Source organism: Taeniopygia guttata, chromosome 8 (assembly GCF_048771995.1).
Source record: "Taeniopygia guttata chromosome 8, bTaeGut7.mat, whole genome shotgun sequence".
NCBI lineage: Eukaryota > Metazoa > Chordata > Aves > Passeriformes > Estrildidae > Taeniopygia > Taeniopygia guttata.
In genome coordinates, this window is record NC_133033.1 from 17869326 (window position 1) to 17895168 (window position 25843).

At 39.5% G+C, this 25843-nt stretch overlaps 1 protein-coding gene across 14 annotated transcripts in view; it reads right to left on the bottom strand.

The window, feature by feature from the left end:
- The window catches only part of DPYD (dihydropyrimidine dehydrogenase), a 438624-nt gene that overhangs the window by 73903 nt on the left and 338878 nt on the right, over positions 1-25843 (bottom strand). For all 14 annotated transcript variants that reach the window (XR_005981107.2, XR_004368573.3, XR_012057143.1 and 11 more), the window contains one exon: positions 12075-12254. Coding sequence is in view for 11 of the 14 variants with exons in the window: in XM_072932831.1 (XP_072788932.1) it covers positions 12075-12254 (180 nt within the window). In the remaining 3 variants the exon portion in view is untranslated. The remainder of the gene's footprint in view (positions 1-12074; positions 12255-25843) is intronic.

Consider the following 25843-nt stretch of genomic DNA (forward strand, 5'->3'; position numbering starts at 1 on the left):
AGAAATGCTCAGCATTTGAAAGAAGGCTCAGTAAAGGCAAGGAAAAACTACTGGAGAGACTAGATTAGACTTTTGGTTTAGAGTTAGAAAAGACGCCTTTTGGCATATATTTAATATTATTATTAGTTGAAGTAGTAGTAGTAATTATTCAGAAAATATATAGTAATGATTAGGATCTAGGATAAAATGCTCTGTGCTGTAATGATGATTAATATAAATAAATACAATTATAGTTTATAGGTTCGAGGCTTAAACTACTTTAAACTCAACTGCAAGACCTTGTCCTGGCAGATCTAAAAAAAAAATAAATCCCTGCATTTCAGTGACATGTGTCTACATTTCTCATTAATCCAGACATAATGTATAAAACAAGGTATTTTATGGCTTTTATATAAATAAATCATCAACTTGGAAAAAATACAACATAGTAATAGAAAGGAATGTATTAATTATTCCAAGCAGTCAAACCGGCAAGACACAAAATGATTAATGGAAGAACACATACATAATGTGACATATCCTGACCAATATATGGGTTACATACTGACTTACACTGGATAGTTACAAGGGTGGAAATCAAAAACACAGCCATGGCATAAAATATAAAAGGAGCTATTTCATTAAAACTTGTTTGCTGAGTTGAATGAAGGGCAAACAAGGTCTTACCTGTGTGAGGATTAGACCCACCTTCTTAATAACAGCTAGGGTAGGTTCTTAAACATCCACCATCAGAGCACACGAGTTCAATCAGCCTGAATGAGATCCCAAGAAATCAATACAATTCTTGCCTGGCCACTTCAAACTATTACAGAGCCCCAGTGTGAAGCAACAGATTACAGGCTGGCTGTAATTTTTCCCTGGAACAACCCAAACACAGTTCTTGGGCCTTAATTAGTTTGGTTCAGCATGAATAGGTCAGCAGAATGCAGAAATATCTTTTCTCAACTTCTCCATGTTGGAATGGTGTGCCACCAGCTCCGTTCAGGTACTGGGGACACTTGTCCTGTGCCAATGTGTGATTCATGGATAATGGAACAGGAAGACATTTTTAGTCCATTTTTCCATGAAAAACTCAGGAAGTACAGCTTTGACTGCTGAGACCCAGGTGACTGAATCAAAACCACACAAGACTACAAAAAAACCTTCAAGGGCTTTCCATAGCAATAAAAATAAAGTAAACGGGAAAGGTCATAATCATGTTCCTTAAATCTGATCTTATTCTTTAAGCAAAAAGACATTTGAATTGCATACTACTAGATATTTACAGCTCCAGTGACTTACAGTAAGTCACTGTCTGAACACTTTATAAGGATCCAGTGGCTTCCATGGGTAGCCCCTATTGCACAGCTGTAATGTTGGAAAGGGCCAGGATCTAGCTTCTGCAGACAGGAGAAGTCTGCAAGTCCAGCACACAGTCCTGGAAACCCAAAATTTCTCCCAGCAGTACTTCCATTAGACTCTATGAGTTCAAGCTTTACAAGTTCTCCCTGCCTTTAATCTCAGCAGCACAGCAGGAAACCACCATCATTTCTACAAAAACACTTTTCTTCCAATCAGGTTATTTTTTCTCCTACTTTTCCTGAACACCTTTCCCACCCCTCCTAATTCAACTCATCAGTCTCAGTAGAGTTTTCACTCTACATCAGAAAATCTCCGTTTCTTCACTGACTGAAAACTTCAAATATTTGTACATCACTGAGTTCTCCACCTATTATGTTTACACACACCATATGAGTAGGGCACTTTAAGACTTTTACCTTCTTTAGCCTCTCCCCATAAATAACTCCTCTATACTTCTCATATATATGTGCATGCCACTACACTTGAGGCTATTCTTATGGCCAAATCTGTTCCTCAGAAAATTGAGAGATATTCTTGCAAGCTTCCTCTCAAGACTAGCATAAAAATAAAAGAGTTCTTGGAAAACAGGCTGAAAATTAATTCTAAGTCTGCTGTCTATGACCAATACCACCTACTTAATTTTGCACTTTTCTTGCGTGGCCCACAGAGTACCTCTCTATTCAAATAAACAGCTTTCTTAGATGAGAACCTTAAAGGGATAATGATTCTTTCAGAATGTAGAAGTCCAAGTCTTTTCTTGCACATCAGTATGTGTCTGTGATTAGTACCATAAACAACATAGGGACACATAAATAAAAGCAGGTTTTACTAATAATAACTACCTGTAGATACAGAAGGGGCCTTTCTGATTGCATAGATATTTCTAAGCCATCTGGATATCTGTAGGATACAGCTTGCAACTCCATGAGACTACACCTCATGTAATACCAAGCATTTTACCAGGGCTTAATGAACTAAAAGATGGTTAGAAGTACTGCTTAGAAATACACAATGTTGTTAATAAATGTCTTCTCTCACTAGGGGTAGATTCTAGAGGAAGGATTTTGTATCATCAGGTTCTCACACTAGTAATTATAGCTTACATTTTGAAAGCCACAACCTTGCTTTCATGAATGCAATTTGCATCAAAATCTGCACTTGCAAAATCAGGGAGAAGAGTTTTGCACACATAAATTAATTGCCAACCCATTTTCTAGTGCTTGAACTGTAGACGATTAGCTATCAATCATTACTGACCTGGGCTTTACTAAGTGAGGACACAAAGAGTAAGGCTCTGCAACTAATTCCAATCTCACAAATACTGCAGCTTTCCAAACACCCCAAAAGCTGTCTTCACCTGACAAAGAAAATAGTCTTTAGCAGGAAAAGCTGGTACAGAACTGAAGGTTGGAGAAAGAAGGAGGAGAGGGAGAGGAAAAGAGACCGATTGGCTCTCAATTAATATGAAAAAGCTGATCTCTGCCATTGAGGAAAATTCTTGCACCAGCAAGTGCTGACTGATTGTGATGAGGAATGCTTTATCACCCAGATCCAGACACCCTTTCATATAGTGATTATTATTCCTGTCATGACCCTCTGGTCATCAAGCCACAGTGTCTTTTGTCACGAAACAACTATCCAATAAGGAATAATCTAGGAATAAGCCTGTAGCATAATATCTTCTGCTTGCTTATACACACAGCGGGAGGAGGAAAATCTTCTTCCCGTGAGTTATTACCTGCTCTAATCCACTTTGGAAAATAGCAGTATTTCCTTAATTTTGTGAAGCGTGCAAACATATATTTCACAAACTACAGCTATATGAATAGCTCAGACCAGAGCTGAAAGCAAATCTTAAAAGCATTCTCAGGTAATAAAAAATAGTCCAGCATCACCATCAAATCCATGGCAGCACAGAAACTATCAAATATTCACATTAAACTTGATAAGAACATTCAAAGACTGAATTGCATGCCAACCTGCCTTCATGTTTAATTTCATGTTGTTTTCTATAAGGCTGATGTCTGGTCTAATTCCTGATGCCATTCTTGGAGCAACAGCTTTGACAAACAGAGATAACACATGTAAAAAACCCCAACAAATGCCACATACTACCTAAAACATTAGGTCTGGTTTAGTTCTTGTGCAGTTACAGAGACATTTTATATTAACATTGCCATCATCCACATTAATATTATCCAACTACAATCTGCTTTAGAACTCATTTAACCTTCCACACACTATTTCTCTTTTTTTTCCTATTCAGTTCCTTGAGAAAGGGGCTACTCCTCTGCAGTCGGATAGTGTACACCACACTGAAAGCGTCCAGGGAAGAAGGACTGGGAACCCTGCTCTGGGAGCAGAATGAGGAACCATTCCTGGCCACACAACCCAGTTCTTTTTATATCTTTTCTGTCTCTATGTAGATCACCTAACACAAGGGCTGCTTTGAATGGTTTTATCCAGCCAGCAAGCTAACCCTAAGTAACAAATACAACAATACATATACAACTGTACAGAATAAAAAATTAATGGTGTTAGAGAAGGATGATGCACAGAGACATTATGTGTGACACTGGGGAGGAAGTAGGGGTAAGTGTGCATGGTTAATATGAAAAGATGTCAAAAAAAATGAAGCATAATAATAGTGCAATTTATCCTTGCTAAACGTACTGCACTGTGCTATAATTAAATATGAAAACCTAAATTTATCTCTATGTTCGGCTGTCATTAACTTAACAGGGAGTGCACATGTTCTAATCTAATGGCTGATTTTTTTCTCCATGTGCAGCATATTAAAATGTATATTAGCCTCAAGGTGCATAAACACAAAATAATAGACCAAAGGTTTTGGCCTGTGGAGAAAAAAAATCCATGCTCAAAGGCCATCAAGTAGCTGGTGATGCAGGGGAGACACTCACTTAGCCTCATTAAGCCGAAGCTCTCTTTTGCTTGTCTTTTGTTCTGCATGACAGCAGCCTCTTTGTTGTATAATAATTCATTCCAAGTTCGTTCCAAGCTACCGAAACTGGTGAACTGTGGCCATTTTAATGAGCAGTATTGGTGGTATGCATAATCTGGAAGCCACGTGGACCAGACAATCACAGAGCACTGCAGCCAGCAAAATGAGATACTGTCGAAATCACAAATTTGTCAAGTTGTTTTTGGACAGGGTATTATAATAAGCACTAAAATATGCATCTTATTACTCTGCATCTGCCAGTCAAAGATCACTGTAATGAATGCATGCTGCAGGGTATGACCAGGCCGTTTCCCTAAGTAAAACAAACTGCAGAGTACAAAAAAAGAATTATGTATTTTTGGCAGTGCCTGGATTTTTTTTTTAATCCTTCTGCATCAGGAGTTGGATTTTCCTGGCTTGATGTCCACTGCCAGCAGTGGATGCACTAAAACTGCCACAGCCAAGGAGTTAACGTGAAATACATGATTTTCTTAATAGCCACATTTACTGCCTGTGCATCTGAAACTTTAAACTCCATGCTCAAAGCAAATGTAGAATACAGTACATATAAACCCCACAAAGATTAAAGTATTTTAAATACACTTTAATAATCCTAGCTTCTTTTGTTTTATACATTTCTACTGCAAATAGCTTCACCGTTAGGGAAGATATATTTTGCGTAACTTGGCTCTCTGAGAAGCAGCACTGTAGGTAATCACAACATAAACTTCCATAATAGAACAATTAGGAAAAAAGAAGATTTTAAAGTGGTCCTTTTTTTTTCTACAAATTTGTCAGACTCATAATTGAGCTCAGCTTGAAAGGCTGGGAGGTTCACCAGTGGCAGCAAAGCTGGTAAATATGACTTGTGCAGTGGAGTGCAGAGACTGCTCTGCTGGAGCTCCCCAAAACTCTGCTGGTGATATCCCACAGAGAACCACCAGACTTTCACCTGAAGCAATGCCTGTGGAGGCCTTTCATTATCAGATGAGGAGCTGAAAGACTAAGTGGGGAGCAGAAGGAAAGGACTTATTTCTTAATCTACTTGCAGATAATGGTTCAGACATATTTTGGCAGAGCCTTATTTTTAGGCAACCCAACAAGCATTTGCAGCAAGAGTCTCTGTGCTGATGCAAGTTCCCATAATATCCTAAAGTAAGAGGTTTCTTGATCAATACTGGCTTACACTTAAAAGACTTTGTCTGTCTGAAAGCCGTATTTCAGGTCCAAGTTTTAGCTAATGGGAAAGAGGATCAAACAGCTCTCTTGGGTTTGTGAGGCCAGGTTTGGTAGCAGGGGGAGCTACAGGAGAGGCTTCTGTGAGAAGCTGTTGGAAGGTTCCCCATGTCCAACAGAGCCAATGCCAGCCAGTGATGGAGCCATGGCTGCCCGTCAGTGAGCCAGTCAGGAATTACAGAAATGCCTCTGTGATAACATATTTGAGAAGGAAAGAAAAATTATTGCACAGAGGTAATTGCACTTGGAGAAGAGAGGAGGAGAAGAGAACATGTGAGAGGAACAACTGCCAACCCCAAGGTCAGTGAAGAAAGAGGGGCAGGAGGTGCTCCAAGTGCAAAAGCTGAGATTCCCCTGCAGCCCCTGGCACAGCCCACGGTGAGGCAGCTGCAGCCCTTGGAGGTCCATGGGGAGGCAGAGATCACCTGCAGCCCATGGAGGAGCCTCACACTGGGGTGGGGAAATGCCTGAGAAAGGGCTTTGAACCTGCAGGAAGCCCATGCTGGAAGAGGCTCCTGGCCTGCAGACCTGAGAGAGGAGCTCACGCTGGAGTAGTCTATTCTTGAAGGACTGCACGCCATGGAACTGCTGTTCATGAAGAACTGTAGCTTGTGGGAACAACTCACACTGGAGAAGTCTGGGGAGAACTGGTCTTCCACAGGAGGGACCGTGCACTGATCCAGTGATCAGTGGAAGGACTAAAGTCCCTGCGAAGTGGGAGAAACAACGTGTGAAGAACTGACAACCCCCATCCCCTGTCTGCCTGTGCCACTAGGGGAGGGAGAGCCTGGAAATGAGCTGGGGAGTGGGGGAAAAGTTGTTTAACTTCTTATTATCTAGCATTGATTTTAATTGTTAATACATTAAATTAATATCCCCAAATTGAGTCTGTTTTGCCTATGATGATAATTGGTGAGTGATCTCTCCGGGTCCTTATCTCAACCCCTGAGCCTTTGGTTATATTTTCTCTTCCCTGTCCATCTGTAGAGGAGAGTGAGAGAATACTTTGGTGGGTACCTGGCATCCATCCAGGGTCAATCCACCACAGCTTAAAGCTAATTTTTTTCCCCTCTGACTCTTCTTCAGACCTGGTAATAGCAATATGGGAAAATGTTTTTTCTTTTCACCCAATGTTAATTATCATATTGCAACCTCTATATCAAGATATGTTAAACAGTCTGTATTTCCAGCCACAAATACCATTTTTCTGCCTTTTTGAATGCAGTGCTGGAAACAAGGCAACAGTTCTTTACCATACTGGGCAAAGTTGTTTTCCCAAAGAACAAGGAGCACTTCCAAAAATGAAGGGTGAAAACCTCTGCTCAGTGATGGTAGTCAGAGGTCTTGAAGAATCTGAAGGCAGACAAAACTTTATGATGCAACGGTGGTTCTTGCATGGCTGTGAATTCCCATTTAATTTATTTATTTAATAGAAGAGTTAATTTAACATTTTGTATGAAGTCTGGTTGGTATAGCAAGGTTTTTTCTCTGCCATACAAAAGACTATTTAGATTTGACTGCAGTACAGTTAGAATTTAGCAGGTTTATACTGTTTGGAAGACTCATATTTTAATACCCACAGATAACTTGTAGGAAATGTGTATTTTAGTCCAAATGAGCTAAATTAGTTCCAATGGGAAGTCCATTCAGAGAAGAAAATCAGAAGGTTGCTAAATTTAAGGTGATGAAATTTCATTGCAGTCGTACACTGTGCATGTACAGCATCATTCTCTCTCATCTGCCTGATGAATAAAACCACTGCCTATAAATGTGTTTTTACCAGATACAATTTTAACATTTTTAGTACAGCACAAACTTAACAGTTGAGAACTACCCTCTGAGCTCGTTTGGGGTTTTGTTTATTTCTGGAATCAAGATGCTTAAATTATTAGGTTTTTTTACTTTTTTTTTTTTAATCATTTAGACATGATTAAGCAAATATCACTTGTTCATAACTCCTGGTGCTGAAAGCAAAGTATGAAACATCCATATATATTATATTCCTATAAACCCACACCTACCGACTGAATACATGGCAAGATTTTTGTTTAGCTACCTGGCATGTATAGCAGCCACTACATTAAGTATGATTTTTATAGCTGACTTTAACTGAGGTTTTTACAGAGACACACAGTATCACTTCTGTGATCATCAGCTGACACAGTGCATTTCTGGGACATAATCACTTCAGCTCTCTGGATTAAGACCAGTGAGCAACTAATAAAAGAGTCCTGTAACAAACAGACAAGGTGAGACTGTGAGACACACATGGGATCAAATTGCACCTCTGGGGAATACTACACAGTGTTCAGATACCTAGTGAGAACAGAGCTATCTTTATTGCTCCTGGTCATGTATGTTCCTGAGAAACTCGTGAACATTATTTTAAAACATAATTCTATTAATTTTGTATTGTAAGGAGACCAACTGTGCCCTTTCTCTGTTTTATGCAGTCACCCTAATAACTTTGGGTTGTAAGAGTGTGCACTACATCTTATCTGTCTTCCTGACTGCATCATGAACTTGATCTTAGTCCTAAATTCATTCTGAGGTAAGTGTGCTTTTACACAAGTTCTTCCTTGAAGGAGTCAGTGAGAAGCACTTTCATCTTTGCTTTGCTATTTTCTCACCTCAGCATCAAGATTTGCACACTGAGATTAAACCTGAGACAGCCTGACAACTTTTATTCCATGCAAAGGTGATTCGGAGTTGATATTAATGAGAGCCATCTGTGCCAAGGTTTCAAATGTCAGCTCCCCCCACAGAAAAAAAAACCAACAAAACAATCCAAACCAACTCAATAAACCATCTGAAAAGCAATGAGGAAGGAAGCCCAGAACTCTGGCTTTGGCCACCTTTGTGAGCCTGAGACAGATCTGTGCTAGGACTCTCTTCAGAGCTGTTACAGATACGGCTACAGCCACAGGAAAGAATGAGTAAAATTGGTGGAACTATGGAAACCTGTATCATCCAGTGGCTGGAAACCAATGAGGCTGGCATTCCTAAGTGGGAATCTCACTCCTGTTACAGGCAGTGTAGTAGCACAGGTCACATCCTGGACAGTGGCTCCAGCAGCAATTGCTGTATTAGCAAAAGGGAAAAAGCTACTGAAGAGACTATCAGAAAATAAATACTGCTAGCTCAAAGATGATAAATTTAGGGTCTACATACAAAATAAATAGATTCTGCAACAGTGAAAAACAGAAAAAGAACACTCAAGTTTCCAAAATATTTTCCAATGCTGTGGTGCTTCTGATATTTCAAGGACTATAAATTATCAGAAGTATTAGTTTCATTAATGCAGAAGGATGAACAGATACTAATCAACATGAATCTCTTTTTCAGCCAAAGCATTTTATGTTTGCTATTTAACTGCTTGTTATATTACACTATTTAGCAGAGTACTTTCAGCATTCTCTCTGTTTAGGAAGGAAATTATTGTGATAAATGTAACACCTGACAGTGATAACTGTTCAGTTCGCCATTTATCTGGTCACTGCATGGCAAGACAGCTCCAGTTTGAGGTTAGGAGAACCATTTAGAAGAAGGTATTTATCTTTTAGTTTACTCTGGTCATCAAATACTACAATATTTCATGACAAAACTCCACTGTGTCACTCTCCTGCGGCAACACTCTGCTGAAACCAGGAGGGACAATGAATTATAAAAAGAATATCCACCATTACATAAAAATACATACATTAACATTCAATATTGCATTGTGAATCAAAATAGATACCATTATGAACATACTTATCTGGGAACAGAACGGCTCCTAAATCTGTAATTTATTTAAAACTGGTGGAGGCTCAATGAATTTGTAAACAATCAAAAAGCAAATAGTACTTGATGCTGGTGAAAATAATTCTCCCTCAGTTACTTATTAGTAAAATGTCAAATGTCTAAACATCCTATCCTTGTGATTCTATTTGAAAATAATACCAATCTTGTAACAAAAAGGAGGATGATTCCTGTATAATTTTAAATACTGCACCAAACCCACAATATATCAAAATCAGCAAATTTACTTCCTTTTTTCCTCTTTTTTTTTTTTTTTTCTTTTTTAATGCAAATGTTCATCTGTATTTGCTGCTTAGCTTCTTACAATGTCTTACTGAAGAAACTGCATTTCATGGTATAAACTCATGGTATATACCAACACAAACTGAGGCAACTCCTTATGTTTCTATAAGGCAGGATTTTGACTCTCACATTTTACTTCATATATAACATATACATTCTCACATATTATTTTATCAGTGAGAAAATATCATTAGATTGTTTTCTCTGTTCCAAAGGGAGATTAAGGACAAGCTTCTTAGTGAATTCATTTTAGAAGGAGACTCACAAACATGTTAATGACTTGCTGCCAAGCAAGTTAGATATTTCTGTTTGAATTGAGATGAAACTACAGTACTTAACTAAATTTACTAGGCACAAGTACATGAAATCCAATATTGATAATAATTTATGAAAGTAAGAATACTGATTCCTACAATACTGCAAACTTAGTTTATGATAACATAATTAGTTACACTAATAACACTGCTTAGGCACAGTCTTGCTAATTAGGATATTATAAATATTAATGATATCAAGTCTTTGTATTTGATTGCCCCTAGTAGGATCATTTATCATGGTATTTCCAGTTACCAGAGTTATATTATTTTTCTTCCTTTCCCTTGATTGTTCATTCCTGGACAAACAGCCATTCAGAGCTTATGCCAAAAATGTACTAACAGCTTATCAACAATGCAGCCTGCTTAACTTTAAATGCTATTATTTAGTAGGAATGTTACAATGGTATAATTCAGTGCTAATTCAAATACACAATAAATTATATTCTGTATGTCTTTTAAATATCTAACAGAGCCAGACACACAAGATTACATAGGGCTTTGTTTTTATTCTTTTTCATGTGACCTGTTTCAAGTTAAGATTCCTTTGAATTATTAAATGCTTCCTTAAAGCATATTTTCACGCAACCTTTTTAAAGTTAATTATCAATGTAGTGACAAGCAAAAAAAGACTAAAAATTAAAATTTTTTTCCTCATTCAAAAGGACACGAGAAACGTCTTTGACAATGGCTGTCTGTACAGTAAAATACAAAGGTAATACAAAGACAGAACACTGAGTGCAGCTTGAAAGAAGAATTACAACAAATCTGTAACATGAGTTGGAAATGCTGTGTAGGTTTCCACAGGTGTTAAAGGAAAGAAGTTTAGCTATAACCCTTTGAGCCTGGTTTAACTGCTTAACATAAGTAGATGAAAATGAAACTGCTTATATCGTGGTTTATTTTTAAGCAGTGTATTATCCAGAGCTTTAGGAAAAGGATTGTCTTTCCTCCTTGAAGGTAATGTTATAATTTTCAGAGCTCCACAGAGAACAACAACAATATAGGAGTCTCTAATCTCCTGCTAAATCCAATTCCAGTCATCAGCAATGATAAGCAGAGATTTGGAGGCGTTTGACACTCCAAATCCCATTCTTTTGTAATTCTTTACTTTTTACAACATTTTCAACAGTCGTACATCAGATTTTTGGAAGGATAATCAATAGGAATGATGTATAACTGAAATCAGTCTTCAAAGTGATCCCCTCTAGTAACCAGAAACAAAAGCTTGGCCTCCCTGCTGTGCAGGTATTTTGCTTAGAGCAGGAGGCAGCCAGGCATCAGCAGGAAGCCAGTTACACCTCCCTGCTTCTCAGTATGGATCAGCAGGTACCCTGGTGGAGGGTGAGCAGGGCTGGGGCAGCTGCAACCCATTGCATCTGTCAAAAATCTCCAAAAATGCTTTTGTAGCAGGTAACTATTAGAGCAGAGAGGAAAGACAGTCCAGAGGTTAGGATTTCATGCTGACCATCATTTACATTCCTATTTCATCACAGATTTTGTAGGTTTAAATGATCTTACAGAATTTATTAAATTGTCTGGTGTCACCAATCCTCACTTAGAACTTCCCTGTCCTGCAGACGATTTGGGCATCAGCACACATGAAGGACCACGAGATGCTCAGGTATGGTGATTGAAGGACCACTCTTATCTGACCTCACATTCCAGCTAACAGCTGGGCTGTGACTACCTGTCTCAGCTGCTCAGAGCCAGGGCAAGAGGGTTTTTGCATATCTCCTGAATGTTGCACCCTGGCTAAAATACCAGGACCTTCTGGCACAATATTAAGATCAATCTGAAGTGAGCTGAGTCTCATTAAAACAAGCAGTTCCAGAACTTGTTCTAATGCATTTTTAATTTTACATCCTATATTTTTTTAAAGACATGATGTTATGAATCACGTGAAGAGATCATATTTATAGTAAAAATGCTAGCCTGTATCAAGTAATTTCAAGTTTGTATTCTTAAGCTGCCTACGTATTTGTTAATATTCAGAAGGAAAATGACTTGGTGACTAATTATGACAGCAGCAGTGATTAATCAAGGTAAGTAGCAGAAACTGCATACAATGATTACGGAATTACATTCAAAACAAAGACACAGTGTTACTATAGAGGAATGGCAACAAAACAACGTACCTTTCCCATCAGATCAGTAATTCTTGGTACTGGTTTTCCTTTCTGATGGCACATGGTTGCAGGACTCTGTCCATTCCAGTCTTCAAGTTCCTCAATGCTTTTCAGGTAAAGAAGAGCTTGCAGTCCCGTGCAGTAGTCATCAATAACAGTGAAATCTTGATTTTGGATCGCACTGCACACCTATGAAATACAAGTCAGTTATCAGCTCCGTCCTAGCACAGAAGCATATAGAATTAAAAAGCTCTTTGGATTTACTGATTATCAGGTGGCCCTTCCTGCAACCCCACTGGGAAAGAACTACAAGGATTCAGGATTATTGTCTGATTAATCCTAAATCATGATGTCACCACTGCAGTTCAAGAAAGAAAGGGCTCAATAACACCAGTTATGCCCAGTTTACCCAGCAGCAGCCCTTGAACAAGACCTGAGGGCTGTTCAGAGATGAACCTACAAGCCCACCCCACATGTGCCTGCTGGAGAGCTGCTGCTGAGCATGCCAGCACACTGGCAAACCACCACCTGTGCTCAGAGCTTTGCCAGCAGACACCCAGTGGTACCCCCCAGCCTGCTCTGTTCAGGAAGCACAGGCATAACCAGTTAGGGCCCAGCCTAGCAAATCACAGAACCACAGACTTGCTGAGACTGGAAAGCATCTCTTGAGATGCTGTTATTCAACCTCCAGCTCAGAGAAGGGTCAACCAGAGGAGGCTACCCAACACTGCAGCTAGTCAGGATTTGAGTATCTCCAACTACACCTCTCTGGGGAACCTCATTCAGTGTTCAATCTCCCTTGAAGCTTTTTTCTTATATTCAATGGAATTTCCTGTGTTTCAGTTTGTGCCCATTGTTTCATGTCATTCCACTGGATAGCCCTGAGATGAATCTGGATCCAATGGAAGTGTCTCAGCAAACACTCATTAAACTGACTGTATGGGGTGAGCATTGCCAGGCACAGAACAAACAATCCCCTTCTGCCACTCAGTGAAACTGGGAGGCCAGGCCACTTTATTTTAAATACTTTAGAAGCATAAATAGCAATATAGCTTTATAAACATATAAAGTAGTGATCCCTGATCTGCAGAGCTAAACATGTACACACAAAACTACTGACAGCAGAAAATAGTCTGACCATTTACGTGGGTTCTTCTAGAGCATGTTGGGGATATCAGCTCAGGCTTAAACCCACAGAGATCCCCAACCATACTGACATGAATAAAAATATCCCCGACTGTTGTCTGAATACCTTCTCATTAGCTAAACTCTAATCAGCCATCAGTGACAAGGTGCAGGGTTGATTGAGTGCCATTAATTATCAGTCCCTGGAAATGCTCTGAAATTCCAGATGTGACAATGTTTTCAGCCTCTGATTCAGCTTTTATAGTAAAAGCTGAAAGGAATGCTCCTGATAATACCTTGACTCCGTGCACACATAGTGAACACAACAATGAAATAGCCACCCACTTTAGAACATGAATTGGTGCACACAGACATGCACAAACACATCCACACTTCTTGGATGTGGAAACACACTTTAAACCATAATTGACATCAACACTTAAATAGCACAGGGAATATACTATTGTTTTCCCCATTTCAGAAATGACAATACAGCTTGCAGTCCTGAAGACAGGTACACATCACATTGGGAAATACCACATACTACTACTGAACATGAAAAAAAAAGCTATAAAATAAGCACAATAACATTTTCTATGCAGTGCATTTACATTACAAAAAAAAATGTGTTTCTCTGGAGAAACAGTGTGGGCATTAATTAGATCTGTTATACCTTCCACAGGCTTCAGGACTGTATTTTTTTTTTTTAGATGGCAATTACAGAGAGCATCATAATTACTTCCCATACAGGTTATTTAACTGCAAAACTCCACTGATGCTTTTTGTACAGCAAGGAATTCTATGGGGTTTTTTTAGTGCATAGGTAACACTTTTATTATCTACTCTTAAAAATACTAAAACTGTAAAAAAAAAAAAAGCAGTTAAAAGCCATGTCATGTCACTTGAAACAAGTTCAGACACTTTTGTCAAAATCCTGAAATATTTTGACAGGATGTATACACATGAGATACACCTGACGATACCTGTAATAATCTTATAAATAGTCTTTTACTGTTTTCCAGCTTGTGGTGCAGTGTTATGAACTGCAATAATACAAAAATGTGCATAAGATAATAACACACTAAGAGCTAACTATTTGTCTTCCCTGTGATTCTATATGCAATGCACTATTTATCTTCCCTGGAAAGCCAAGAAAGTTCCAGAACTCAAGGCAAAATGCAGCTTTTTAAAAAAATGTAAATGTCTGCACTAAAGAAGAATGCTACACGACATGGAAAGGCTTAGAACAAAGAAATGGTCTCAAACAATCCTCCTCCTCTGTAGAAAGCTTATGACTATGGTGCCCAATGGTGTGGATAATTAGCAAAAGACATACCTTTCACTAATTTCATTGTGATAAAAGCAAGTGCCTATGTTTGTGGCCCTTTCCTAGAACAAGAGAGCTTCAAACATTAACACATACAAAGCCAACTGAAATAGTTTTGCCATGTATTTGGCAAATTCCAAAATTCTGAGCTTATGTTACACAAATCAGATGGTTAGATTTGTATTTTAGGTTTAAAGTATCTTCCATCAGTCAGTGTAGAAATCTTTGCTGCATTTTAAAAGGTGGTGAACGAAGTCAGGGTAAAAGGTCGCCATGACCCATCAGCCATGACAATTCCTACACCACAGAGAGAGGTTTTTAGCATCATACCTGGCTGCCTCTGAATCACCAGTTTAAATGACACTGTGTCCTCTTTTCAGCACAAGAGAAGCGGTAATAGACCAGGTGAGACTCAAACTCAGGCATCCGGAAAAATCACGGAAGAACTGAACCAGCCCATCTTCACACCTCATTAATGCCCTGCTCTGCTCCAGCTGCTTCACTGGGAGCAGGCACTGCCCTCCCTTGCACAGCTCAGAGCTAAGCCCGAGCCCCCTCTGCTGCACTCCAGGTATTGCTGGATCCAAAATGGTTGCTACCACTTCTGATTTAATGTCTTATTAAACCACGTGAGGCGGAGGAAAAGGTGGGAAGTGCTGTGCAAGGGCTGCTGTCCCGGCCTCGCATGCCGATGGAGCAGCAGCCCCTCTCCTCAGCATCAGGCTGGTACCCACCAAGCACAGCGGAACGCGCTTCCCTTTAGACCCTGAAGCAAAAACCCGAACAGCAGCGAGGCCTTCCAAGTGAGAACACAGCCCTGTTGTGTTGTGTTGTGCCAGAGCAGTGTTCTGTACCCCGTGGCACGAAACAGAGCTGCCCATGCGGATTGTCAGCCCGGCTGCTGGCAAGCAGCAGTGCTGGGACTTTGCACAGCAGGGATGGCACCTGCTTAATATCCCTTAATCCTAAATAATCCAAGTGGATCTGTTTAATGAGTAAATGAACATTCAGCTGTTCACTGACCCAGCCTTTCACCTGAAACGTTTAGGTAGAAGGTATCTTCTGTGGAAGATGAGAGACTGCCCCGTGGAACATCCTATGGGACAGAGTCACAACAAAGCTGTCAGCTCTACTGCTGACAAGTGCTGTCCTGCTGTCTTGCTTGTGTTGGTCTCTAGAAGCTGGACTTGAAGAGAAAGGTGCTACATTTTTCCTTTTTAGGAAGGTAACATGTATTATTCATATTGCACTAATATGCAGGGAAATGTTTGCATAAGCTTGGTTTTACTGCATTGCCTGGCTCTGTCCCAGTAGTAGAACTGCTACAATTTAATTTTTAACATGGGATCTCCTTCCTTTTCTCCCAGATCCAGACTCCAGTGACGGCTCCTTATATCCCAAAAGAGACACCTAGGCCAGCATGCAATCTATGGTCAATTATACTGTGCTCTCAGTATTCTGAAATCTAAAACTGCTCAGCATAAATTGCTGTAAGCAACTTAAATTACAATTCTAATCTGTGCAGACATGTCTGAGATACTAAAAGACACAATACCTGCTTTGCTGCTGGTAAACAGCCAAATTATCTCATTGGGAAGGGGATGTGAAATGAATCACAGGTTAAGGCTCTAAATAAAACTGTTCTGCAAAATGCAGTGATGGGAGAGGCATGCAAAGGTCCCTGCTGATATCTTTCATAAGAAATGACCATTCTGCTCTATTACTAAATAAACATAAAAAGTGAGTTTGTCACAGGATCTAGACACATTACAACTCTTACTTGAGAAACTGGAGTAAATTGTAAGGAGATTATTATTGTGTAAAATAATTTTTATGGGTTACAAGATTTTTATTGAACGGTCACACAAATCTGAAACTTTTAATTCATATATTTTGAAGAAAAGTTCAGTGCTGGTAACAAGTACTTCTACATCAGTCACAAAACATAGTGAATGCCTTTGCTGTTAGCAGAATCATTACACAATAAGAGATGCCAATTTCTAAAGTGTTTACTGAGGCAAATCCCCTGCACTGTTTATTGAAATCTCTGTCTGTGTAAAACCTTTCAGTTTGTTCAGAAGCTGAGTTTCTAAAAGCAATGGGAAAAAAATACCCAGACATTAGATTTTATTTCTGTTCCACTCTCTGCAAAAATGGAAGTGGTTCCTGTCCAAACTTTAGCATATCCTGAGGGACTGCATGGAAGACCTGTGCCATCCATGCAGAATTTGGACAGAGTGCCTGAGGCATTTCCAGCCAGATCATCCAGTAGAGCAATTCCTATTCAACGCATTTTCCCTTTAGGAGATCTTGTAGAGGCGAAATCTTTTTCTGTAGCACTAGAAGAGGAAACATTGAAGTCCTCTTCAGGCTGTGCAGTCTCTCTTACCCTACCTAAACTCATTATTATATGGCAAAATCCCAGCTGGACAGGTGATGATGGAGAAGATAGTGCCAAAAAGGAACCCTAGTCCCTATCTGCATTATTTCTATTCCATCAATAGCTGGGATTTCAGCAGAAGCCACAGCAGAAATGCAGATTTAGACATGCTTGTATCAGTTTTCCCCCACACTACTTTCACCCAACAAGAGGTATTGTGTATAATCTCATATACTGCTAGATCACCTCAGAAGACTGGAGCAGGTCAGAGAATCTAGACTGATCAATAATGTGTTGTTTTGCATGAAGAGAGTAAGTATTCTTGGTGTGACAAGACCTGTGTGAAAAATCCTGTCATGCTTCAATTTGAAATTGTTTCAAAGCACTCTTAGAAGGCTTTGCAAGTGAGGAATTTGTTCTGGGAGTCAATAGCTCGGAGAAAATTTTAATTTTTACACCCCTCTGAAATATATGTATCTCTCTTCAGGATATGGGTGTAAAATAATTGTCACTTTTATGAAAACAGAAGTATCAGTAAGGAGGCAGATGGGTGGCAGTGATACACGGTCTAGAAGTAAGAAGATTGATGGGTATATATTTGTATATATAAATGCAAATCACATAGCTTTACTGTTCTACAATATTAGTTTCCATTTGTTGTAGCTATAGAACATCAAAGCAGTGATGTCTCCGTATATTGCATTTAGTGGTAATGTAACGGACTACCAAAAAAAAAAAAATCAAAGTGAGAGTTTCTAAGTAGTTTCCTGGCAATTGAGACAGCAGGCTCTTTCATCTGTGCTGTAACTGTGGCAGTGCATTGATTTAAACTCCTTCTGAGATCTCAAATGCTTTTATATTCGTAGGCCTCACTGGCTGCTTTCTTTTTGCCTTTTTTCCCCGTCAAATGATAAAATTCTAGCATTTAGTGGAATGCCATCTTGCTTCACCAGAAGATGAAGACTAATTTCAGCTTTGGTTCTAAACTGCACAGGATTTGTAAATAAAATAGCTCTGAAAATGCCATTCGATTACAAAATTGGCCTTTGACTTCACAATTTCTAATATTCTGACCACAGCAAAAGCATAAACAACTATTATTCTTCTGAGATACCTGTGAGAGGGTTTACAACACATTAACAATTGTGCTTTGATATTAATTTGGTTGACTCTCTTTGAAATATTTTTACTAGCATGCTCAAATGGTAAACAAAAGGTTTACTATTTTATATTATATTTTCAATTTTAGCATTAATGATCTTTCTGTAGAAACTTTCTTTTCCTATTAAAAATTTTTCCTTATAAGTATTGAAGACATAAACTCACCTTTTTGTTGGAGAAAAATTTATGAATGCCTGAGCTGTTATTTAATGTATAGTTGAAGCTACTGCTTTCTTGATTAGGTTCTATTGATTAGGATTCTTGTGAAAAAAACCTGAAGTTGTGAATGAATGCAAGATGGTTCAGGAAGGATTTTATTTGTCCACCTGTGTATCTATATGAATTGCTAACATTAAGAAGGCTAATTTTATTGCAGAGGGCAGTGCCCTGTAAAATAATTTGGAGATCTGTGCCCAGATCTCCAAAGCAAAAAGCAGCAGACACTGCACAGGTTGTCTGACACAGTGCTCATAATAATGTGGCAAGAGCTGCAATGTGAGAGCACGCAAATACCATCTCCTCTGAGAGGCATCTCTGTACATACAACCTTCAGGACACCAATGTCTATGGAAAGGCTGCATTTGTAATGGTTCCTCCTCCTCATGTCTCGCTGAACACCAACTTACCAGAACATTAAATGCGTAGCCTAAATTATCCTTTCTATCTAATTATTACTTCTGCTAGAGGGTTGTAGGATTAGGAACATTAGGGGAAGTGGTTTATCAGACAATGTGGTACAAACTTGGGAAAAAACCTCGAGACTCTCTGTTTTAAAGAACAAATTTGTGAAAAGAAAAAGCTTCCAAAATATTGATATAGTACAGATGGAATGATTTGATTCACTCACATTAGCTGCTTAAATGACTCTAGAGATAGAGGTTAGCAGATGGGATGTTACTTAACAAGTCTTCAGATACTGGATCGACGCAGAACTGAATTGGATGATAGCTGATAGCCTTTTTAAAACATTATGATTGAACTAATATGCATGAGCTAATGAACTCCTATTTGTTTCAGAGTCTAGCACAGCTTTCAGAAAGCAGTTTGAAGGACTGAAATATTGCATCTATGAATTGTCTGAATTATGGGGGAAAAAGCCCACCTAATCTTTTTTACTGAGTCCTAGAATTAAAGTCCTAATGAGCAGAGGGCTTACTAGCGACACTTGGAGGGATAACACACAAAAGATAGATTCAAAGATGCTAATAACTCCAGGCTCTGACAAGCAGGCAACCATTCACAAAAGCCTTAAGAAATCTATATTGAAAGAAAAAAAAGGACTGGATAGTCCTATGCCATGTAGTTCTCAGTAAGTCAGTGAAGTATTTCAGATATTTTGTTATACCTCAAGAAAGTTCATCAGACAATCTTGAGATAAATTGTCATTCTAATCCAAAATACAAGCTAATGTAAGTAAATAATGGAACTCAAAATTACTTAAAAGGAGAAGAAGATCTCCAGCCTATACAAGACAAGCTCATGGGATAAACTCCGTATTTCCTGCAACAGCTTGGATCCTCTCTACAAGAGGACAACACAATGCTGACATGGTGTCAAGCAGAGCTGAGCTGGCACCTGGGGAGCATCGAGGCAGGGACCGCAGGTATGGAAATATGGATGCAGCAGCTGGGCAGCAGGAAGAGCCCCACAGCTCTGTGTGCTGCAGCCACAGCAGCCTCCTGACACAGGCTTACAGAGAAGCTTCCCCAGCACCAAGGGGATGGCTACTCTTCCTGGCAGAGAGACCTCAAAGTACCTGATTTTGGGGGCTGCAAGACAGATCCTGTTCATGTACTGCACTCCAGCAACCCTGGGCAGTCATGAGTGGCCAACGACGAAGGAGCAGAAAAAAGTTGAGAATCCATTAGGCACTTATCAGACAAGGGCACGGCAGGAGATGAGAGCACTATAAGGGATCCTTTAAGAATGTTATCCAATGCATTAATTCCTGCCTACTCAAACCTATTTTTCCTCCCCTTAAGTTCTCCAATGCCAATTAATGTATCTTCAATCTAAATAGCTAAACTGGGTGTTTGGGAGTGGGAAACTGGTACTTATCAAGGGACCCTGAACGATGCAATTTCGCATCCCATGTCTTTGAGAGGGGAAAGGCAGAATAAATCAAGAATTTTCAGAAGGCTCCCTGAGGTAATAGTGGGTTTTTTCCCTGTCAACCACCCCTAGAGGAATGGTTATATTTCCTTATCTCACTAAAGCATTCTGTCAGTTCTTGGAACTACAAAGTGAACCTTTATGCAGTAGGTGGGCACACACACCGATAAAAGTGCTGATCATGATCATCTTTCCTAAGAAAACAAATATGATTCCACGTGCCTTGAGCATTGAGGACTCTGGGAAACAGCTTCATAATCAGCCATGTATAGCAAATTATATCACTGTACTGCAGATCTACAAAATGAATGATGGCTTTGGAAGCAGATGAACTCCCCTGTGTAAACAGTCCAATCACATATAGAGGTTCTACAACTATCTTTAAATACAGGCTGAATATCACATCATATTTCATTTATTAACACCCAAAGGTCTCACCTCTGTCTTATAAGTACTGTTCTGGAAAACTAAATCCTTCAGCTATCCCAGTAGTTCTGCAGCTGCAGGGACAGTATTACCAGTTGTATCATGTAGATGAAAATTTATTTTACCCGTTTTCGCAAGCCATAACCTTCAGCACCAAAGAAATTTCTATAGCAGGTACCAATTAAGTCACTCAGACCTGGTAGTTTGATGATAAAAGTAATCAGGTATTACACAGCAGTTTGCAATGTTTTTAAGTTTTTGTTTTCTGAGAGCAAGCCAACAGGAACACCATCATCTCTAGAACCGAGTTGGTCTGTTATCCCTTTTTTGGAAAGGTGTCAGAGATAAGGGTAGTTCTAGAAAAGCACACTTTTCAGAAAAGACTGGTGTTCTGAAAATCACGTGAAAAAGAGTTTCAGAATTACCAATATGTGCTGTTTGACAACATGGAATGCAATGGCTCCCTTTAACTTGAAAATGTCTGTTTTGCAATCCAAGTTAATTGGAATGAAAAGGTCAAAAGCAAAATATGTTGCAAAAAGATTGAAACAGATTTGATTCACCCAAATAATATTTTTGTCTTCAAATGTGTTAATTCTACACGTTTTTAGAATTTTGATTATCAGTCTAAACTGGAGAAATTTTCCATGTTTAAACTTCCCTGGGATAGAATAACTGTTTTCTCATCACTGGCAATAGTCAGTCTCATTAACGCCTAACAGATCCAGGGTAGACCTTCAGTGTTCATCCCAGGACACTCCGAATCAGACACAGCAGGGACTAGAGATCTATTTTGATTAAATGAAATTTGTCAATGAAAAACAGTTCCCTCAAAGAAATTTTCAACAAATTCTAATGAGAACCTTCTACTGAGGAACATCCTCCTGTGACCAGAATTTTGAAAGCTGCAGACCTCTAAAAATCAAACAGAAAAGCAATTTTTCTATCTTGGAACCTCAATTCAGTCCTGCAATGATTAACCCCTCATCCTTGTGAGTCTTTCCCTCTAGTACTCTCACATTATATTTCAGCTAAAATTACTTTCATCCTCTATCAGCTTGCCTGTACGAATTTGTGCAGCAGCTGCTGTGTCCACTGAAGAGTGAGATTCATGTGAACAAAATAGTTCTGACCCTGCAAATCCTTCGTGTCAGAGATAAAAACCCACTTCCACATTTCCTTAGGGATTGTTTTACCTATCTCCATCCAAATAATAAACATCAGCAAGAAAAGCAGCAACATAACTGATGATATTGAAGGAAGTAAAACCCTTTCTTAAATGTACTGCCAGCTTCCAAAATGACAGCTTAGAATCAACCAATGCTTTCTCTGTTTCTTTTGTTCTAATTGCATGGATAAAAGAGCCCCTCATCAGTCAGATCAAGCTGTGTCAGGGGGCTTGTGCTGTAACAGGAAAAAAATTATTGCTCCCTCCTTCCTGGGCAGAAAACCCATTTTTCTACCACTGGGAAAAGTGAGAGATAAGTGACCAAACTGCACCTAGCCCAGCACCAAGCCCCAGCTGGGCTGCACAGCAGTGCATTCCTGTGCCAGCGTGGGCTCCAGGACCATGCCTTCCCTGAGCACAACCTCTTCCACTGCTTACTCTCCCTTTCTTTCTTTCACTGCCAGGTACAGCCTCTGACTGAAAGAACAACAAGCCACTATGATATAAAAAGGAAAAATTCTTAAACATGTGTTTTCTTTGTATGACTGACAGTTTCCAAGAACTTCTCTGATGACTGAGCTTTGCAATACTGAATGTTTTGTGTTCTCCCTTTTTGGAAAACAAGTCCCCTGCAGTTACAACACATATAACATAAAGAAAAAAAACAAAACCAAAAACCAACCAAACAAAAAAACAAAAAACAAAAACAAAAACAAAACCCAAAAACAAACAAACAAACAAAAAACCCCAAAAAAACCAACCCCACAGGAATTTTCCTAAGTAATTATTAGAGATGACAGAAAGGAAGAAAGAAACAGCATTTTCCACTGTGCTTATCTTGCCTTGTATTTATTTTCAATATCCAGCAAGGAGCTGGGTACAGTTTCAGATTCAATTTCCAGTCACCTCCACATGTACTCAAGGGAACTCAATCTACAACAGAGTCTGGAAGCAACCTGAGCTGAGTAAAGCTGAGTAAAACAACTTGCCTATAATTTGGTTAATCAACAATTAACCAAGCCTCTGTGAAGAGTCATCTCCATGTTGCATTTAGTTTGTAAACTTTAAACAAAATTCACTCGGTGTCAATTCACACCATGTGGTTTATCCACACGGAGAACAACTCTGCGCCTGCTCATGCAAGAGAGCAGCAGCACGAGTCCACACCAGTAGGGTGAATCCACATTAAAAATAGGTGCAGGACTACCAGGCTTTCAAAGGACAAACAATATTGTGGATCCTTGGGAGAGATGGAGAAAAACACATTGTCAAAGCAATTATTCTTCCCATCACCTCAATTCTGAAAGCCCCTGTGTTGCCAGACCCAGGGAAGCAGGGTAGACACCCAGGCAGGGCAGGAAAGGGGAGCAGACCCAGGGTCCCCAGGAGAACAAATCCCCTGCAAAGGCCAGGAGGGACTGCTATAGGACAGCATTTGAACTGATGCTCAATTGAGACCTAATTGTTAGTAAATAATTACTACCATACGTGGTAGCTGAAACTACTTTGTATGAGAATTCATTATGAGAATGACAAATAGCAATTGTTACAGAATGAGCTTTAATTCATTCTTACAAATTTAGGAAATAACAATCCTATCTATGCAGACTTCATTTACTAGCTGGTGAAATGAGCAGAAATAAAGGAAAACATAGATAATTCCCATAAGCAGCTCCAAATGAAGAACTAATGCAAAACTGCACAAAATAAAAGGCATTATTAGTGTTGACTTTAGTCTGTAACTTTACAATGTGGTGATTTGAATATTGCAACTTTTCATAAAAAGTGGCAAAACAATATGTAAGAATCAATAACGAAAACCTGTTCTAATTTGATGATTTTTTTACTACTAAAAGAAAAAAAACTTTATAGATTGTTTTTGTTTGATAAATTCTGATTTCATTTAAAAGAAATTCTCACAGAAGATTCTCACTATCAATTAGCAATTTCTCTCCCAAGCATCTGTAAAAGAGCAAGTGTGGCAGTCCTCTAATTACTTTTTGTTTTATTAGCAAAGACAGGCAGTTGAGAACAGGTTGAATTTCTGTAATTAGCACTGGGCTAGGAAAAAAACAGAAAATAATGAAATGTTTTCAGAAGTGAATGCTTGGGTATGTCTGTCCCAACTCTCTTCTCTCTTTCACATTCATTTTTCTTAGATTTTATGCCGACATGTTCAAACAACACTTTGTTCCCTCTTTTGTTTCTGCATGTACTGCAAATTTCATCTCTGCAGAGAAGGGCCACTCCATTCAGTGCTCTATCCATTGAAGACTTTTCTCAGTGCGTGGCTCTGTGAGCAGTGGAGCTAATGATACCTGGCTTCCAGCAGCTCTGTGTCTCCTGGTTGGGTTCTCTGACGTCTAATAAGGTGTGACTGCCAATTAAAGCCTTTCCTGTGGCTGACACAGTGCTGTCCCATGCGGGCTCTCAGAGGTCTAATAAAGGTGAGCTCACAGTGTGCTTGTGCTTACAGTGAAGGAATGCAGCTACTCTCTCTCCTCTGCCTTTTCTGTTTCTCAAAATTTGTTAGAGTAAAACACTCTCCCTTCTGGCAAATTTCAGTGAAAATGGCCACAAAAGCTCAAATGTGATGGAAGATAGTCAAATGGATGTACAAATACCTATCAAGTTTCTTCAGAAATACAGTCTAAAAACTGCCCTTTCTACAGGAGACTACACTTATCTCAATCAAAGGACTTATATCTGAAAAGTGGTTTTGCCTTAAGTGGCATTTTCTTTCTTAAAAGTCTTGGTGGGTCTAAAGTACCATCCCTTGAATCTTGGTATAATTACCCTATAATTTTGGTAGCCTGACACTGCATTCAGCAACCTATTCCTCCCTCATAAATTTTAATCATGAGAGAAGAATTAGGTCTAGCACCTTCTCTGTGTCATGGACAGCTTTGTACAGAAAGGTTTTCTTCCTCAACCCCTAAAGCCACAGCCTGTGTCAGAAACCTCAGTGTCCAGCTGGTGCCCAAGGGTGCCTGTTCTTGAGCTGGTCAGCCCTTGGAGCACCCTGCCTGGCACAGAGCAAAGCCTGCAGCCCGTGTTCCCCCGTGTGCTGGGGTAAGGACAGGCAGGGGCAGAGGGAGGGTGGGCTCTTGGGGAGTGCAGGCAGGAGAAGCACAGCCTTACTCTGCCACACGGATGGCACCCTGTGGCTGCTTGAGACTTGCAGCAATCCACCCGACTTCATTCTCCTCATGCAGGGCTGAGACAAAGGACTCTTTGTCTGCATTCAAAATCATGGCTATTCATTACAAGACAAAGTATTTTTATCCCAGTGGTTATCAGTAGAAACTTAACCTGGAATTTCAAAACACAGGTCCAGATCCCTCACTCCCCTGCTCCACACTCCCAGGATTTGAACATCTTTTAGTTCTTTACTCTGCATTAAATAGCATGAATAGTAATTCCAGGCTGAGAATTTTTTGGCCTGATCTAATCCTCACTTAACTAAAGTATCAGAGTCTTCAGTGACTTCAACAGACACTGACATGGACTGAAGAGTAATGAAGTACATGGAGAACCAGATCTCTACTTGGCAGTTCTGTAGCCTTTAAAAAGTATAGAGTTCCTTACAGGGTTTACATTTGCACAAATACAATAAAAATACTGTCTCATAGATCAAGTCCCATGATTTTGTGATGGAAAAGCCTGCTTATTCACACACAAAGTGCCATCCTGCTGCTGTAAAAGGTTCTTAGCTAAATGCTTCAGTAAAAAGGCTCCTAAATAAAAACAATAATCAAATTGTCCTGAATTCCTTAAGACTTTTGTTCCAAAGAGGTACCAACAAGAAAGCTTATTGAAAATATTTAAAATCCAGAAGCAGTCTCACAAAATTTCATGTTGTAGGGAGAGTTCATCTTACAGAGGCAAAACTCATCACTATTGCTTTCCTGTCATGGGCTGTCCCATTTCCAGAATGGATTTGTTCTTCCTCAGATCCCTGAGGTCCCAGCCACAACTGGTGCTGCCAGGAGAGAAGGGCATGGGGCAGATCCAGCTTCATGGCAGCTCTGTCTGTGGTGGGGGCACACTCCCACCTTCTTCCCTTGCCTGAGAGATGA